Genomic DNA, 18,113 nt, shown 5'->3' with positions numbered 1-18,113 from the left:
TGTCCCTCTGGCTATTAAAGAGAAGATATGGGCAGGGGAATATATAAACATCTTCTCGTTGCTTACCGACCATTATGAAATGGAGCATGTTAAGAGCCAGAAAGAGCTCATGCATCCAAGTGTTTGGCGCGCAAAGATGGCCGCCTTTAAGGTAAATGAAAACATTGGTAATTGGGGCAAGGCATGGGGGGTTTTTACATCCATCTTGGGTGAACGTAGGCCCGAATTGCTGCCCGAATTGCCGATTTATCAGTCACGGATCATGGGGTATTCAGTATCTCACGAGGGCAATCATTGGTTTTGTTACGACAATATTTTCAGAAAAGCGAAAGAGCATGATAAAAACTTAACTTGGGATTGTTATGATTCTGTGTCCTGGTCCAAAATGGAGGACTCTGGTATGTTGAAGGTGCCATTGGTAGGGAGTAACGTTGGTGAATCCTCCCGCCAATATGCGGGGACACCCTTTCGATCAGGTACGAGTAACGACAATCACTCGAGGCCAGCCGGCAACGCAAGTAAAAGGGGGGTTTGTTGGAACTTTAACAGGGGGAAATGTACTAGGCCCCAGGGGTCATGCAAATTTAGGCACGAATGTGGGGGGTGTGGGCAATCATCCCATCCTGAGTCCATGTGCAGAGCCAAAACGGGTGATAACGGAGGTAGAGGAGGCGCCAAACAGGTCTGACATAGTCCGAGGGGCGCCTTTACCTACCCCGATTGATACCATGGCAATGATTCCCTGGCTCAGCGAATACCCGGATCACGCTTCCGCTGGGGTGTTGCGCAACGGATTTTCATATGGTTTCCGCATCCCAGTGGGAGAGTTTCAGGGTATGCCACAATGTAAAAACCAGATATCGGTCTTACAGCATACGACCGTGGTACAAGAAAAGATCGGGAAGGAGGTGGCTCGAGGTCGAGTCGCCGGTCCATTTAATGTGCCACCAGTTGCTAACTTTGTTTGTTCCCCTTTAGGGGTGGTCCCCAAGAAGGACCCGGGGGAGTTTCGGCTGATACATAATTTATCAGCCTCACGTGGTCTTTCAGTAAACGATGCGATAGACCCGGAAGTGTGTTCGGTGCGGTACGCATCCTTCGATGAGGCCGTAGCCATTTTGAATCGCCTGGGGCCCGGTGCGCTGATGGCAAAATCTGATATCGAGTCAGCGTTCCGGTTGCTCCCGGTACATCCAGACGATCAGCGTCTCCTTGGTTTCATGTTTCAGGGTCATTATTACATGGATAGGTGTATGCCGATGGGGTGCTCTATATCTTGTGCCTATTTCGAAAAGTTCAGTTGCTTCCTGCAATGGGTCTTCACGAGGAAAACGGGGTTTCAACATGTGATGCATTATCTCGATGACTTTTTGTTTCTGGGGGCAGCCGGGGATCCCGAATGTGGACAGGCTTTGACTGCATTTTGTGTTTTGATGAATCAGTTTGGCGTGCCATTGGCACCAGGTAAGACTGTGGGTCCCTCGACTTGCCTCGAGTTTCTGGGGATCGAGCTTGATTCCGAGGAAGGTTGTTTTCGTCTACCAGGGGACAAAGTGTTAAGATTCAGGGCATCCCTGCAAATGTGTATAAGTGAGTCTAAGGTTAGGCTACATCAATTACAGCAAATGGTGGGACAGTTGAATTTTGCCCTAAGAGTTATACCGATGGCCCGCCCCTTTTCTCGCTCGATCGCTCAAGCCATGGTCGGCCTGAAGGAGGGTCATCATCGCACAAGGCTCTCGGCAGAGGTTCGCCAGGACATGCGCATTTGGTTGGCATTTCTGGCGGATTTCAATGGCCGAATTGTCTGGAACAAACCGGCCGTGTCCTCCGAGGAGCTGGGGCTGTGGACGGATTCGGCAGGGAGCATTGGTTTTGGTGCCATATTCGGCACTCAGTGGTCGGCACAAAAATGGCCGTCATGGTGGCATGAGAGTGGTCTGACAAGTAACATTGCTTTCCTAGAACTCTTTCCCATTCTGGTGGCCCTGAGAACTTGGCCCGAGGGGTTCAGAGATCACTCTGTGGTATTCTGGTCTGATAACATGACCGTTGTTGAGTGTATCAATAGCCAGGCAGCACGATGCAAGTGGATTCTGAGATTGCTCAAGGAAATTGTGTTATTGTGTATGCAATTGAATGTACTATTTAAGGCAAGACATGTCCCGGGGGTGATGAACCAGGCGGCTGATGCGCTTTCTCGTTTTCGTATGCAGGCCTTCTGGGGTTTTCTGCCCACAGCGGACCCGGTGGCAGCACCCTTTCCCGAAGCTCTCTGGTCTCTCGGTGCCCCGAACTACAGAACCTCGTGGGAGAGAGTTTAGCACCCAGGACGAGGAAGGCATATGAAGGGGCGTTCCGTTCCTATTGGGCCTTTTTGGGGGCAGCTAGAGGGGAGCTTTGGGGCCAGGAGGAGTTGGTAGTGAAATTCCTGCTATCTTTACGTCAGGCAGGCAAATCAGTGGCTACGGCCCAGAGGCATCGGGCCGCCATTTCCTTTGTGGCTAGGGCTCATGGGATCCAGGACCCGACAGCGTCTTTCGTTGTGCAAAAAGCGCTACGTGGGTGGCAACGCCTTGAGGGTCGCAGAGTAGATGAAAGGCGCCCGATAGGTCTGGATAGGTTGGCTTTGTTGTTATCTGTACTTCCTGCAACATGTTCATCCCAGTATGAAGCAGTGTTATTCCGAGCCGCTTTTGTGCTAGCATTCCATGGGGCTATGCGGGTAAGCGAATTAGTGGCAAGGAACAAGCAGGATACCATGGGGGGACTGTGCCGAGAGCACGTCCAAGTCAGGGGGGAGACAATGACTGTCTCATTTGTCAAGTCCAAGACCGATCAGGGTTCGATGGGGGACTGCATAATGATACGAAGGATCCCCGGGTCCTCCATGTGCCCGGTGAGTTGTGTAGAGGAGTATTTAGCACAAAGGGTGGCATCATGGGGGGGGACCTTGTTGAGACACGCTGACGCCACCCCACTGACGAGGTTTCAGTTTCAGCGGGTGCTTGCGATGTCGATTACGGCTGCGGGCTTGAACCCGGGCGAGTTTGGGACCCATTCCTTTCGGATAGGGGCTGCTACAGAGGCTACGGCCAGGGGTCTGAATGTTGAACAAATTAAACGTGTGGGGCGTTGGTCCTCCAATTGTTATAAGAGGTATGTGCGGTTGCACATGTTGTGAAGCTGTAACGATGTACTCACGCTTCTTGTTTTTGTTTGGTTTCAGTTGCGCAAGCCTACGAGGCGGGGCGGACTATGCAGTCGACCCAACACCGGGCCAGCGGTCATACTTCACCGGCTGTGAAAAAGGAGGTGTGGGTCGTGGGCCACTCATACGTGAGGCGAGCCGCGGACGTATTCAAAGCAGGTGACATGAATCACGTGGCTGGGGAATATGGGTACAGTGTGTCCTTCTACGGAAAGGGCGGACTCTGTATTGACCAGTTTCAATCATTTTTTGAGGGTTTGCTAGGGCGGACGAGGTCACCGCCGTCTATAGTCATAGTACATCTTGGGGGCAATGATTTGGTCACCACTGGTAGACGACTTCTTCTTGAGGCGATGCTTTCCACTGTAAGTTGGTTGGCGAGGAGAGTTCCAGGGTGCACGATTGCATGGTCACATATGATCCCACGTAAAGTATGGCGGGGGGCTATTTCTGTTTCTGCTCTAAACCATTCAGTAAGGAAAATTAATAACAAAGTGAGTAGATTGTTCCGTTCCAATACACTGCATTCTATTTCGCATGGTTGTATTACTGGTGACAGTATGTATTTGGGGGATGGTGTTCATTTGTCCCGGGTGGGGAACGAGTTACTCATAGGAGACTGTATAGCTTGGCTAAAGACTTTAAGACATGACCTTTAGGTAGGAGTGTTGTGGGGGGTCCGGATAGCCGGTCAACTATCCGGCCTGTGGCGGTAAGGTCATGATCGGTGAGCACTAATTGGAAGATCCCTATGAGTGGGCGTCACCCATTACGGATGGGAGCGCTCGAAGGAGGTGGCCATTGGCCCCTCAACGGGGAAGGCGGTCCCTTCTAAGGATGGGACGCCGAAAGGAAAGGAAAGGCGGTCAAGGCCCCTTCCTGGGTAGGGGGGGCTACAGCCCCCTCCCGGAGAATTTCCCAGGGCCAGGACATCTGCGACGGCAGATGTGGTAAGTTGTGTGGGGTTTGGGGGGGGTCTACGCTACCTTCTAGATTCCTCACACGAGTCCTCGGACGACCTTTAAGTGGCGTCGAGTTTATTGGGGCCCCCGTCAAGTCAAGGGAAATTGGTAGTTGCACTCGAGGTACACCTCTGTGCGGTCGCCCCTCACAAGTGAGGGGGATATTTCTGGTTAGGGATCTTGACACCGGTTACGACCTTGCCGTTGGCCCTTAAACGTTAGGATGTACAATTTCAAAATTTCAAGTTAGATGTTTTGTAGGATGTTAGTTCGGCTAGGAGAACCTTTGTATTAGAGAATATGTTAAGGTTAGCCAAACATCGCAATGTGGTAATGAAATTGTACATAATATGAAACTGTTATTTTAATGTTTTAATTTTGTTTCATATTTTAATAAATACGGCCGGGAGGGTCACTCCCTCCCGTCTTCCAAAAGTTCAGAACTGTTTCCGGTTTCCCATCCTTGGGGATTGTGTTGAGAGGGGGTGGCGGGTATCTCAGCCATATGGAAAGGGGCGACCATTCGGTCCCCCCGAACGTATGGCGGAGTACCACGATCCCCCCGGGAAGCCATCTTGGGCGGGAGGCGAGTCTCGGCTGGTATGCCCGAAGCGGCGTAGCCGGGGCGTGCCTTTTTCCCGCCCTGGAGTGGGCTGGCCTAGACACTGACGCGGCCGGGCCACGCCCTCGGGGCAGGCCGGGGCGGGTTTACGCCCGCCCTGAAGACGGATAAAAGGAGCAACAAGCCAAGGAAGCATCCTCTTGTTCCTGTGCTCTGAAGCTGCACCACCTCGCTGCACGTGAGCTCGAGACGGAACGAAGAGCCAATTTTGACCCACCCACCAGCCCCTGAAGACAGCAAGTAGTTTTGAATAAAGTTTGATGTGGTAACTCTTTTGTTTACAGGTCGGATTATTATCGTGATAACCTTGAATATGCAATAAAGAAATGGTCAATTTGTGGTATGTTTTGCAAATAAAGTAATCTTGCTCGAGTGTTGATCAGTAGCATGTTTTTAATAAAATTGTTGCTTTTAACTGTCTTTTAAGTAATTTAGTCATTTAGTTTAGAACTCATTTAGTTTAGAACTGTCGTATTTATTTTGGTCGGGCGGTAAGGTCATGATCGGTGAGCACTAATTGGAAGATCCCTATGAGTGGGCATCACCCATTACGGATGGGAGCGCTCGAAGGAGGTGGCCATTGGCCCCTCAACGGGGAAGGCGGTCCCTTCTAAGGATGGGACGCCGAAAGGAAAGGAAAGGCGGTCAAGGCCCCTTCCTGGGTAGGGGGGGCTACAGCCCCCTCCCGGAGAATTTCCCGGGGCCAGGACATCTGCGACGGCAGATGTGGTAAGTTGTGTGGGGTTTGGGGGGGGGTCTACGCTACCTTCTAGATTCCTCACACGAGTCCTCGGACGACCTTTAAGTGGCGTCGAGTTTATTGGGGCCCCCGTCAAGTCAAGGGAAATTGGTAGTTGCACTCGAGGTACACCTCTGTGCGGTCGCCCCTCACAAGTGAGGGGGATATTTCTGCTTAGGGATCTTGACACCGGTTACGACCTTGCCGTTGGCCCTTAAACGTTAGGATGTACAATTTCAAAATTTCAAGTTAGATGTTTTGCAGGATGTTAGTTCGGCTAGGAGAACCTTTGTATTAGAGAATATGTTAAGGTTAGCCAAACATCGCAATGTGGTAATGAAATTGTACATAATATGAAACTGTTATTTTAATGTTTTAATTTTGTTTCATATTTTAATAAATACGGCCGGGAGGGTCACTCCCTCCCGTCTTCCAAAAGTTCAGAACTGTTTCCGGTTTCCCATCCTTGGGGATTGTGTTGAGAGGGGGTGGCGGGTATCTCAGCCATATGAACGTGGGTCACCACACCCTATATGATGTTGTAGAATGCTTCTCTTGTCTTTAACTGTGAGTAAATTATCTGCTTATCGTACCTGGTTGTCGCTGTCATTATTTCTGCCTTTGTCTCTATAATCATTATGTATCGGGGTATGGCGCAGCGCTCTGTCTGCCACTTTGTCAGCGGTTTTGGGCGTTTTGAAGATTTTCCTCTACAGGGCTTTCGATTTCTTCTTCTGCTGTGTTTGGGGTGAAGCAGTGCTTTGACTCCACACGTGCCTGTTGCAGAACACTCTGCATTGATTCTGGGCACACGTGGCATGCACAAGCAGTTTGCCGTATCGTTGAAAACTCAACTCTCAGGGACAGAAGTCTTGTCTTCCCGGGCACATATCCCTTACTTGTCGCCAGTTGTAGCGTCTTTCCCAGCCGTAGAGCATGCAAATTGATTACGCCACACAGGGGCTGCAGCTAAGCATTACTTAGTTCTTCAGCATACACTCACACACTGCGCATTACATCATACTTTCTGCTTAACCACTCCCTAACAACTCCCCACATGTTACATATTTCCTGTTCAGAGTCCTTCCAGAACCACGAGTGTCCTAGTGCGCATAACATCAAAATGGAATGCTATGTGCAAAAAATAAAACTTGCATGAGGAAGTAGGTTTTTAGAACTGATCAACTTGCAACAGGGACTAACATGATGGTGTATTTATACAACGTGCAGATTGTCGGACTCATCCAACAGTTGTGTGAACTACCAAGCCTTTTGGATTGCCATTTATAGTTTCTTGATTTTCACTCACAGGAGTGCAGACCAGTAGTCAAAAAACATCTGATAGCATCATGCCTGAACAATTCCGAGTTTCTACTTTTCCCTTCCCACTGCATTCCCCCAGCTTGGTCTGGATCGACTCTGTAAAATTACAGCATTGGTTTAGGCAAGCATATTAAATTGACTTACAAATTAAATTTAATATGCCAATCAAGTTGTAAACCAATTAGCCAATATTTAGGGGAGTGAGAATAATCACTTTGGCACTGGTTACCAGTGGTAAAGGGCACAGAGTCCTAAGGCCAACAAAACTAATTCAGCAAAAAATGGAGAGGAAAAGGCAAAAAGTTTGGGGTAAGGTCCAGGTCCAACAACATAGAAAAACCGGGTGATTTTGCCTCTTGCTTAAATGACCATAAAGCCTCAGTCCGGTCCAACCTTCACTCGGGTGCCGGTTCTGCCTGGGTACAGAAGACCCTCTAAAGCCAGGGGGAAGGTTTAAGTTTCGAAAACTACACAAAGATCTGCAGCATTGCCAATAAGATTAAACAAGCTTCTAGTAAGTAACTAGCCTACACCCTTATCCAATAGCCTGATCGAGCTCTAAGGTCACAGTAAACCTCAAGTGAATAATATTTCTGTAAAACTTAAGTCAGGTGACTTTTTTTTTAATAAAGACCTCATTTTGGATCAGAATTTTGATCTTTCATATTAGGAAATTTCAATGCAAACATTATCCGAAAACGGCTCCCATTTTGTTATACTTTGTATGTTGTATACATCCATTGTTTACTAGTGTCTTTCTTCACTGCCACAATTTTGGTTGAATACTAAGCTACATCACTTTGCCTTACTCATACCCTTTTATTGTTTTGTACCTGACATTTACACATTCATTGCCATATCCATGATATTATACAATTTTTTATTTAGTCATTCTTTGTCCAGAATATTCTCTTCTAGGTAACCTGATTTCTCTCATATTTACTTACTAAGCAGCAGCACTAAAAAAATGAATATATCTTTAAGAGTGATTATTTTAATATTTCACATAATTATACCAATTCATCTTCTTTATCTTTTTCTGTTACAAAAAGGTAAGGCTATGTCATTTAAATTCTTCATTGAAGTGATACATATCCAGCTGTCGAGATAATATCCATATTGTTTCTTCCTGTGCAATGCATCCATGTTTCTGCCACAAAAATAAACCATTGCTTATTCTTGTACAGTCATACAATCCCTCATATGTTATGTTTTTGTCATGGAAATGTGCAGAACTATTTTAGACTGCATAATTATTTGTACAATTACTATTTTCACGCATTTCCATACTATATTGCCTATGACACCATTGCTTCTGGTACGGTGAGAATATCACATACACAGTCTGTCGGATATTTCTGAATAACTGGGTTCCTTCATCTGTATCTATGTTTATACATTGTTTTGTGAATTTGTATATATAGGAGCCAGGCAGTGTAAGCCATCAATCAATCAATCAAGAGTATTTGTAAAATGTGCTACTCATCCACTAGGGGGAGGGGCTGCTACTGCTCGAAAAGCCAGGTCTTGAGTTGCTTCCTGAAGGAGAGATGGTCCTGGGTGAGTGTAGGTGGGTGGGGAGGGTGTTCCAGGTCTTGGCCGCCAGGTAGGTGAAGGATCTTCCTCCGGTGGTGGTTCTGCGGATCCGTGGGACGTGGTGAGGGCGAGGCTGGCGGAGCGGAGCTGGCGGGGATGAGGGATCTGAGCTCTGCAGGGTGCTCTGCCTGGATATTGTTTCTTGTTTGCTGGCATGTGTGCTAATCTTTACCTGATGTTAATTTTCATTTAAAACAAAATCAAGGATTTGTGACCTAACTGGAGTCTTTAATCAAGAGTGACCATTTTTGAGTATGCATTATTTGACATAGTTCAAAGGCATGTGTGCCTTCAGTACTTTATCTTTCTTCACAAAACATTCCCTACAGATATTTTGTGAGCATGGGGCACAGTTTTCTAGGGTACACATACTCTTGACATTTATGCAGGAAGATACTTGATTGTTCAGCTTCTATTTCTTTGAAATTGTCTTTATAATAAATTATTCCACAGTGCACCTGGGTGGAAACTTTCAAAGCAGTATAGGCATTTATGTTATTTAACATTAAAGTGTGCACTAACACACTTCATCATATATTATTAGGTCTAGGAAATGAACAACTTTAAAGTTTACTTTTCCTGAAACATCAAAATTTGTATTCAGGTCCATCAAGCATCATTTGAATGACTCTTGTACTCCCTTCAAAATAGTACTGATTCAACCTTATTTAGAAATCAGGAAAATTAGGTTTTCCGGAAGACAGAACTAGACAAATTCCAAAATGATTTTAAAAAATGCTATTCGTCATTTCGGGCACATGTTCTATTATTTTAGAAGCTGGGCTAAGTTCTGTTTAATTCCTACTATTTACCTTTGCTGTGTAACTGGACTGGTTTACGACACAGCCCAGAATTGTTAGGGAACATTGTCTTTTTTTTAAATGTAACTTAGTGTTGGTGGGCATTTTCGTAGCCTCATTATAGTTTCTTTTGAGATTCAACTATTTAACAAATCAGCATAGAAAATTGGAATTAGAAACTAATCATTATACTCTTCACAGGCTAGTATGACACAGAACAACAGGTCAAAAAATCAATATATTACATTAGCTTTTTGAGTTCTCTGGGCACATTAAACATGACGATCTGAGCACTTTCTCTGCTGTGTATGAGTGTATGCCTTGTATCAAATCAGCTCTCCAAGTGGCTGTAGTAAAATGTAAGTGATTTCCCAATGACCCTTATTTCAGACTGAATATGACTAGACAATGAAATGTATTGCCCAGAACTAGACATAAAGTTATGTTTCGAAAAGCTAATCAATCCTATTGTGCACGATTGACACCTAATATCTTGACACCAGAGTTGGGATAGGAAAGTGTCACTCCAGAATTACCACTTAAGGATTGGGCTAGCAATAATCCTCTGTTTAAATCTTTCAGATGAGTCTCAAAATGGAGAGAAGAAACCAGAGCTCTGCTACAGAATTCATCCTCCTGGGGTTCTCTAGTTACCCAGGATATCATATCCCTTTATTCTTTACCTCCCTATTTATTTACGCCTTGATCCTGCTGGGAAACCTGTTGATCTTCATTGTTATCAGAATAGACTCTCGACTCCACACACCCATGTACTTCTTTCTGGGCATTATGGCCTTGGTAGACATCTTTCCAACCACCTTCATACAGTGCTTAATTTGTAAAATTTGAAGTGCAGGTGCTCAAATGTTTGTCGGAGACCACACCTACTTTTCTCTGGCTCCACCCACTCCCTCCACTGGCCCCACCCACTTACTATATTAGCTCCACCCACATTTTCTTCGGTCAGAGTCAGGGCAGTAATAATAATAACCCTTTTTCATAACCCGGCTGCACCCTTCCATGTGAACATACTGTGAACTGTGGTGCACAGCCCCTCAATGTAGGCTTCCAGGCCTCCCACATCATACCAGGCCAGGCCACAAATTGTTTGTTGAGGGTCAAATAATCCTGGAGTCCCTGAGCCAGTCCATATGTGTGAAACACCGGTCTGTGAGGTGCCACACGTTGAGCCTCCACACTGGACTAGGTCCCACACTCTGAGAGCCAAAGTGTGGCATAACTGGGGTGTGGTCAGAGATACACCTGGGCACAATGAGGGAACCAGACAATTGAGTCAGATCAGTAGCAGGGAGTAACAGTAGGCCAATTTGGGATCGTATCTTGTGTGTTGCCAATAGGTGAGTGTAAAACTGGTCATGGGGGTTCCATGTCCTCACGTGTCACAATGCACCAGGTCTATGACCCATTCTATCAGATCTGTCAATGTCCCCCTCCTGACCCACTGGGCCCTGTAGAGCCCACCACTGAATTCAGCGCATCTTTAAAGTCACACCTTTCCCTAGGGTAATTTAGTATCACATCTCACACTTGGTTCTGGCTGGAGGGGGGGGGGGGGGAAATACGCTCTAAGGGGATAGATTGGGCAACCTTCAAAAGGGTACCTCTACCACCACATATCTACCCAGAGAATCTTTCGTCACTTGGGATACCACCAGGGGGTAGGTTATGTACGCATCCTGTGGAGGTACAATACAGTGGGCAGAAACATATACACCTGACCAAATGGGTGAATCATTCCTCTGCACTTTTAATTAAGCCCATCAGGGGACAGGAGTAGAGTTTATTAGGGCACCAAAGAGTTATTTTTAGTCGTTCTGAGTCTCTGTACGTAGCACTGCAAGGTTATTTTATCCACGTTTTCCAAATATTTCCCCCATGCCACAAGGCCTTGTTTGATATAGTACTTCACCACACAACATATGGACATTTCTGGAGCCCCCATTACTAGCAGGGCTGTGGCCCACCACCAAGAGGCGGGAGGAGAATCCTATGATGAAGCCTGCCACCAGGCTGGTGGGGGGGGGGGGCTACCATCTTTAAAGGAAGACCGTTTAAGCTCACAAAGCCCACTTATCCATTCAGTAATTTACAACCCACCCTGTGCAAAGGGTACCCGCTGTCCCCTCGGCCCTGGGAGAGTAACCCTGAGTGTACCCCAATAAACCCCTTGCTGTAGTTTAGTAATGTGAGATCACAACTGATGGACACGCCTTTCAGTAGATAACAGGTCTCACTCACTTCTTTCGGTAACACACCATCACTTAGACATGACGTCATTGACATACGATGTCACACCTGTCTTCTGTTAACATAATTCAAGGTGTCATGCTATGAAAACCTGCACATAGACAGAGGCTTCCAAAGCTCTCCTAAAACATTGTAGAAGCTTTATTCTTTAGCATCAATAAATGGAAATTTTACAATCTGCTGATGATGCCAGCTGCACGAAAGAGTGCACGAAAGGGTGTTCATGAGCAGAGGGCTATGGTGGTGTGAGGGCTTAGGGTGCGTGAGGGTCGGGGAAAGAAGGGGGCTTGTGAGAGAAGTGTGTTTGTTTCCAGCTGGGAGATGTTCGCCTCGCAATAGAAATTTTATGAGTTGTATGCACAAGAGCGTCCTGAGCTGAACGAGCGTGCAGACTGAACCCCTCTCTAGAGGTGACCTAGCCAGAGAGGCCATTGATTGGATGGGCAAAGAGAATGTTACTTGCTTGTCTACTGCCATGTGCCTCATAGAGAGATCCCTAGTTAGCATCACTCTCACTCCTTGGAGGTGAATTCTCGACAGAGAGGCCAGTAGTGGAAAGGGCAGTAGGTCTTAAGTGCCCATTGCCTCAAGAGAGCAGTGGCTCCCTGGTTGCGTGTGCGTGTAGTGTCAGGCCCCAGGTTGATACGCAATAGGATCACTACAACTCTGGAGCTTTTGGTGTGTCCTGCTGCTCCTGCATGCCTCACCTGCGCAGCTTTATTGTTTAAATCATGATTTGGCCGTCGGCTTACGCCGCCTACCCCAGGCCATCATGAACAGACCAATCAACCTAATGATTAAAAAAAAAACAGTAATCACTGTCACGGCGCCTGCGGCCTGCCAGGCCCTGCCTCGCCTGCGCAGCTTTATTTATAGGCCTCGCACACCCCTCGTTACCTGTAGCTTTTCGTGTTGGTGATGCTCCGGCTGCAGCGGTTTGTCCCTATGAGTTCACTGTGTGGTGGGATATATTACTTTTTAATTGTATACAGTTCTGCAAAAGTGCAAATTGCCACAGCAAGCACCACTCAAGAAAACAAGCTAGTATTACTATTTCGGAACAGATCCTTGCTGGACCTCCCCGACTCAGAATGCCCACTTCTGGCTAAGCGAAGCAGTTTCTGTGTTTTCCCACAGATTGGTAAACTATTTCATCTAACGGGTAGGGAAGCAAGGTGGCTGAGAACACGTTTCACATTCAGACACTGGTGACACACCCAATATCAGGGTCTCAAAGGAAAGACCTTGAATCTCATGCTGCCTTAATGCACAATACAGCTCAGTGGGTTGAGAGCCCACTCAGTGTGCCGACGGTCACACGTCTGAATACAAACAGGGCAAACTCAGTGTAACAAAGTAGTGTTCAGCAGCGTTGGGTGAGGGGAGTTGATTGAATCAGATCACAGTGTAAATGTTTCCAGGCTTATCCAGCGCAGGGAGATGCAACCGGCTTCAAGGAGCATGAATTGTAAAACATGAAGAGCCAGGCTTGCTTTATCTGCAGTCGGGGTGAAACCGGCAGGAAAAAATCTAGTGGAATTATTTCTCAATGTAAAGAAAAGCAACATACCAGGTCCCGACTCCCGCTACTTTGAAGGGCGGCGTTGAAGTAGTTGTTCATCAACCACCAGTGGATACTCTCAACCACCAGTGGATACTCGGTGGTCGGTGAGGTGCGGCCGTGCGGGTATGCTGGGGGCGGGCGTTCCTTGGCAAAAAAGCAGGAAATGCGCGCGCGTTTAAATCTGCGCACATGTCGCTGCCTCTGCCGCGCACAGCCCCAACCGCCGCAGAAGAAGACCGGCAAAGGCGCCCTGCCCAACTCAGTGTCCCGCCCACTGAGCCGAGTGGGCTGGCAACACTGATTTGCGGCCGGAGAAGTGAAAGTGAAGAGAAATTGAGAGAATGTGAGTCAATCACGTGCCGTCACGTCGTCACTATTTAAGACACACAGTACGTGTTTTACTTCAACAACCAGTACGACAGTAATACTAAGCATTAGCAAGTTACAGCAGCAGCACTTACGGGACTACAGCAGGCGCAGCGCAGCACACGCTCTCTGTGCTAGTGCCACGACTCATTATCAATTACTGACGGTGCTAGGTAGACGGTGCACTTAATGAGCGTGACTGTAGACCCGGCCCTGATAATTAGGTGCCGGTGCTAAGCACCGGCAAGCTCCGGCTCAAATTAAGCCCTGCCTTCATAGTGCCAAAGCTGCTGGTGGACTTGCTGTCAGTGAAGAAGGCAATTTCATTCTCAGCTTGCATCACACAGCTGTATTTTTTCATTTTTTTTGGCAATATGGGCAGTTGCCTGCTGGGAATTATGGGATTTGACCGATACATGGCAATATGCCACCCTCTTCATTATATGCGGATCATGAGTCAGAGGTTCTGTATAACATTAGTGGTCTGTGTTGGCGTGATCATCACTATACATTCATTGGTGCACAGTATCTTGATCTCCAAATTATTCTATTGTGGATCCAATGAAATCCAGCACTATTTTTGTGATATCCCACCTCTTCTGAAGCTATCCTGCTCAGACACCTCCACTATCGAGCTTTTACTCTTCACCGAGACTACTGCAATCTTGCTAGCACCCCCTCTGTGTGTTCTACTCTCCTACGTTCGGATCGCTATAGTCATTTTTAAAATGAAGTCCGCCGATGGGAGGAGGAAAGCATTTTCCACCTGCGTATCCCACTTGATATGCATCGTCATAGCTTACGGACCACTGCTTTTTACATACATCCGACCATCTTCAGCGTATGCCCTTGATAAGGAAATTGGCATAAGTTTATTGTATATCATGGTGATCCCAATTCTAAATCCATTTGTATATAGTATAAGAAACAATGATGTGAAAGAGGCATTGAAGAAAATGAGAAGTAAAATGCAATGTCATGAATAGATCTTTGAGAAGAGAAAATAAAATTAACAATATTCTTTTTACTGTCGGGTTATTAACAAAATTTGGTACTAAATATGGAAAACCTGAATAAACAACATCTACCTCTGGGTGACAGATAACTGCTGCCTAAAAACCATTTAATCCTAGCACAAAAATTAGCTTGTCATTCCTAAAAAATAAACTCACAGGGCCCAATTGACAAAGGTAAATACATTTGTGAATATAACTTTACAAACACATTTCCCTTTTTCATGCCTGCTAGGAATCCACAAAGGAATCCCTAGTGGAAATAAATGAATTTACTACTGCAGTTTTCTCTACCAAGGATGCAGAAAATCTGCAGTACTAAATCACACTCAAGATGTGAGAAGTGGGCATTCCAAAGCACGCACTACTATCTTGCTTTTGTATAGTGTATTATTCTAGCACTTACTACCCCTAATGAGGAATTTAAGCATTTTGTGGCGAGTACAATGCTACTCCGAAACCCAAGATTAGAGGTCAAAAGTTGGTACATTAGTAATGTGTTTTTTTTCTTGTGCATTAGTTGTGTTAGGTTTGTGCTCTTGATTTCTTGTGTGTTTAGTAGAGTTTAGAGTGGGACTATAATGATTGGAATTAGTGTAGGCGGTCTTTGTAAATAGTGGTTTGTTTTGTGTGCCAGATAGTTTACCAAACATTGAATCAAATACTTTTCATTATGACTGAGGTAATTTCACTTACAGGATGGTAAGTGTTACGGGTTATGCCTAGACTTGCTGGGGGTATAGGGTAAGGGCTTTCCGCATGGAGAAAAAATAATTTCTCTGCAGAGAAATAAGTACATTTGAATAGGAGGCTCCTAGTCCTCCTGTCCTGAGTTTGTCACTGTGGAGTACTCTGCACAGTGGATAAAGAACATTTTTGAAATATAGTATGACATTCTCAGAACTATGCAAGGAGACATGCAGCTGGCACAGGTTCCAGTTGTGCTTCTGAGAGTATTTCTGAATCCCCCAAAAAATGTTAAACTATGTTTGTGTGGAAACCAAAATCTTTGCCCATACCTTGGCTACAATCACAGGAATGCTGAACTGCAGGGGAAAGAATACCAACTACCCTGTATATGTATTAGAAAATAGGAAATATTTTTAAGGTAGACCATGTTCCTCAAAGGAACTGGTGTGCTTCATAAAAGAGATTTCAGTCTCAGAAAACTTTAGGTAAAGCAGGTAGTGGTCTCTTGGGCAACTTCCTACACCCTTCAAGCTGCCACCCTCATTCACATAGAGGAAGAGCTTCATAGGTGACCCCTTCTCCTTTACGAGTCGGTTACTTCCCCAACTTGGGAGCAAGTAACTAATCAATGCCTTGCTGCTGAAATTATTGTGTCAAACCATTGATCTATACCATACAGAATTTGGGAAGAAAGACCCTTACACTCCAATTCCAAACTACAATCCGGGATAGTTCAGTAACACTATTTTGCATTAGAGCAAATGTTATGAGCGGAAAAAAGAAGGTATTTCGCTGGAGAAAGTGTTTTTTCGTCATAAAACTGTGATTTTACGAATCACAAGATTTTTAACCGCAAACTCACTCAGTACACCTGGCCCCTAAGTGTCTTCACAAATTCCATTCATTGACGTTTAGGAAATAAATTCATACTTCTAGGTATCCCATCATTTAACAGCTTTTGCCTTTATGCGTGAAGGTAGTTAAACATTTGACATTCATAGCTGTTGTAGGCATGGTAATCCTGCCATAGACCAATTAATCCATAATAGGCCAATGTGACCCCATAGGTGGATGTAAGTAAGTAAGTAATTTATTGTCTGGTTAATTACAACCTGTACAAATCCATAAAAGAAGAACTATAGAAGCAAAATTCGCAATTTAAACATATTAAAAATAACATTTAATAAACTCCTATTCCTAATAATAGCTACAATGAAACATATGTCAAAAATTATTTTAGTCAGACCTTTAGGAAAATACATAAAAATGACATCTCATAAAACATCTGTACATTGTACTGACTGTTGTCCATATTTGTTGTATAGGGCAGTACAATGGTGAAGGGTTACAACCTTTTAGCGCAAAAAACAGGTAAAAAGATCATTCACAAAAGAGTGTCCGGCCTTAGAAGAGGATTTTTTGCTGCAGCGATCAAGCATACCGGTCAAGGGTGACAGAGTTTCTTCCCTGCCGCTTCCATATATTGCACGAAACGGCATGCTAACTGAACGTCTCTTCCTCCATTGCATGCCATCACTGCTTATCGGTCCTTATTCCCTGACTTAAAAAAGAAGGCTTCAGTAGCTGACGTCTTTCGACTTGTAGTTCTCTACAAATACACAAAAGGTGCAATGCACTTTTGTTGGCTTCGTCGCATAAACGACAAGTTGTCTGGCCCGGCAGTCGTTTCCAGGGAGGACGATGGGGCAATACTGGTAGAATACCTGTTGGACGGAGCTCCGTCCGTCATCCCTTTTTGGTATTGCTTTGTTCGCCCTGAGTTGGCAGGGTATGCCAAGATGTGGGTCCCTTGGTCACTCTGCCACTGCATTCAAGATAGTCTGGCTGATGAGGGTTATAAACCCAAAACCGGTCCCAGGATGCTTGTTTCCGGTCCAGGGAAGACATGGGTTGACAGGTCGGGCTGGACTGTTCCCATGAAGCACAGGGTCAGACTGATTTGCATATGGCCATGTCTGAACTGGGGTGGTGGAGTGAGCTAAAGAACGATGATGGATTAAACCCAGATCAGTTGACTGGGGGTGAGGGTTTGATTTGCTCAAGCGCTCCGTCCATCATCCCCTTTGGTATCCCTCTCTTGAAGGTAGGCATGGACCTAAAACTTATTTCTGTATTGACAAAGCTAGTTTGTAACATCAATTTAACATTTTAGTGCCCGAGGGTAGCTGACAAAATGATTTGCTGACTCCAAGATGTTTGCCAGATATGTGTTTTAGCACCACAAGTTTTCGAAATTTTCAGGAATGATCTTACTTCTATGGCTGATAACACAGTCATTGTAACTAGTACTTCAAATGTAATTCAAGCTCTCCCAGACAAATTAGTATAATCCTGAGGACGTGTACATTCTCAACCTCAGTAAGATCATGTACAAATGATGTACCAAAGGAAAATGTTTAAGATCTAACATTTTCCCTCATAAACCAGAAACTGAATTAAATGAATAGTTCACATTTTCCAGGTGTTCAATTCATTGAGAGCATATGCTGGACAGGGCATAAAAAGAGTTCCTGTGCCAGGTCCATCAGGCAACCTTGGATGGTTGTAAATTTAGATTTGGAAGAGCAATAGATTTAACAGATTTAGAAGTGTATATAGACACCTCAAATGCCCTCCCTCTTCCTCAAAAGAAAGGTTTATGCTATTACAATTGATATATGTGAGTCCACCTAGGTATAAGCTATGTGTCTCTAAAAGTTGGCATCCAATACTTATTATTCTTGGGTACCATTTAGTGTCGCAACAGAGAATTAACCTATTGATATATTCCCTAGGATCACAATCGTCTTTAAACAATAGTACTGTCAACAGTATTGAGGAACGCCAGGTCTCACCAGTTGTATGAACACCTATATAGATAATGAAAGTTGAAGACACAGACGCTCTACTCCCCTGTGTTCATGTCTTTCTGGGTTGACACTTTGGGTGCTATCTTTCA

At 45.3% G+C, this 18,113-nt stretch overlaps 1 protein-coding gene across 1 annotated transcript; it reads left to right on the top strand.

Moving 5' to 3' along the window:
- The first annotated feature begins 9,847 nt into the window (after window positions 1–9,847).
- LOC147673438 (olfactory receptor 1L1-like) lies at window positions 9,848–14,437 on the top strand. The gene is made up of 2 exons (XM_086945500.1): window positions 9,848–10,091; window positions 13,731–14,437. The coding sequence occupies exons 1-2, from the start codon at window positions 9,848–9,850 to the stop codon at window positions 14,435–14,437; spliced, it is 951 nt and encodes a 316-aa protein (XP_086801626.1).
- Window positions 14,438–18,113: the final 3,676 nt, after the last annotated feature.

Source organism: Lissotriton vulgaris, chromosome 12 (assembly GCF_964263255.1).
Source record: "Lissotriton vulgaris chromosome 12, aLisVul1.2, whole genome shotgun sequence".
Lineage (NCBI taxonomy): Eukaryota > Metazoa > Chordata > Amphibia > Caudata > Salamandridae > Lissotriton > Lissotriton vulgaris.
The sequence above is the reverse complement of the archived record's forward strand: the minus strand, read 5'-3'. Positions and strand labels throughout refer to the sequence as shown.

Excerpts from the sequence above, each read along its gene's own strand:
- LOC147673438 (XM_086945500.1), top strand. The coding sequence starts at position 9,848 with ATGGAGAGAAGAAACCAGAGCTCTGCTACAGAATTCATCCTCCTGGGG. Across the intron at positions 10,092-13,730 it reads CTTCATACAGTGCTTAATTT|TGCCAAAGCTGCTGGTGGAC; the intron begins GTAAAATTTGAA and ends CTGCCTTCATAG.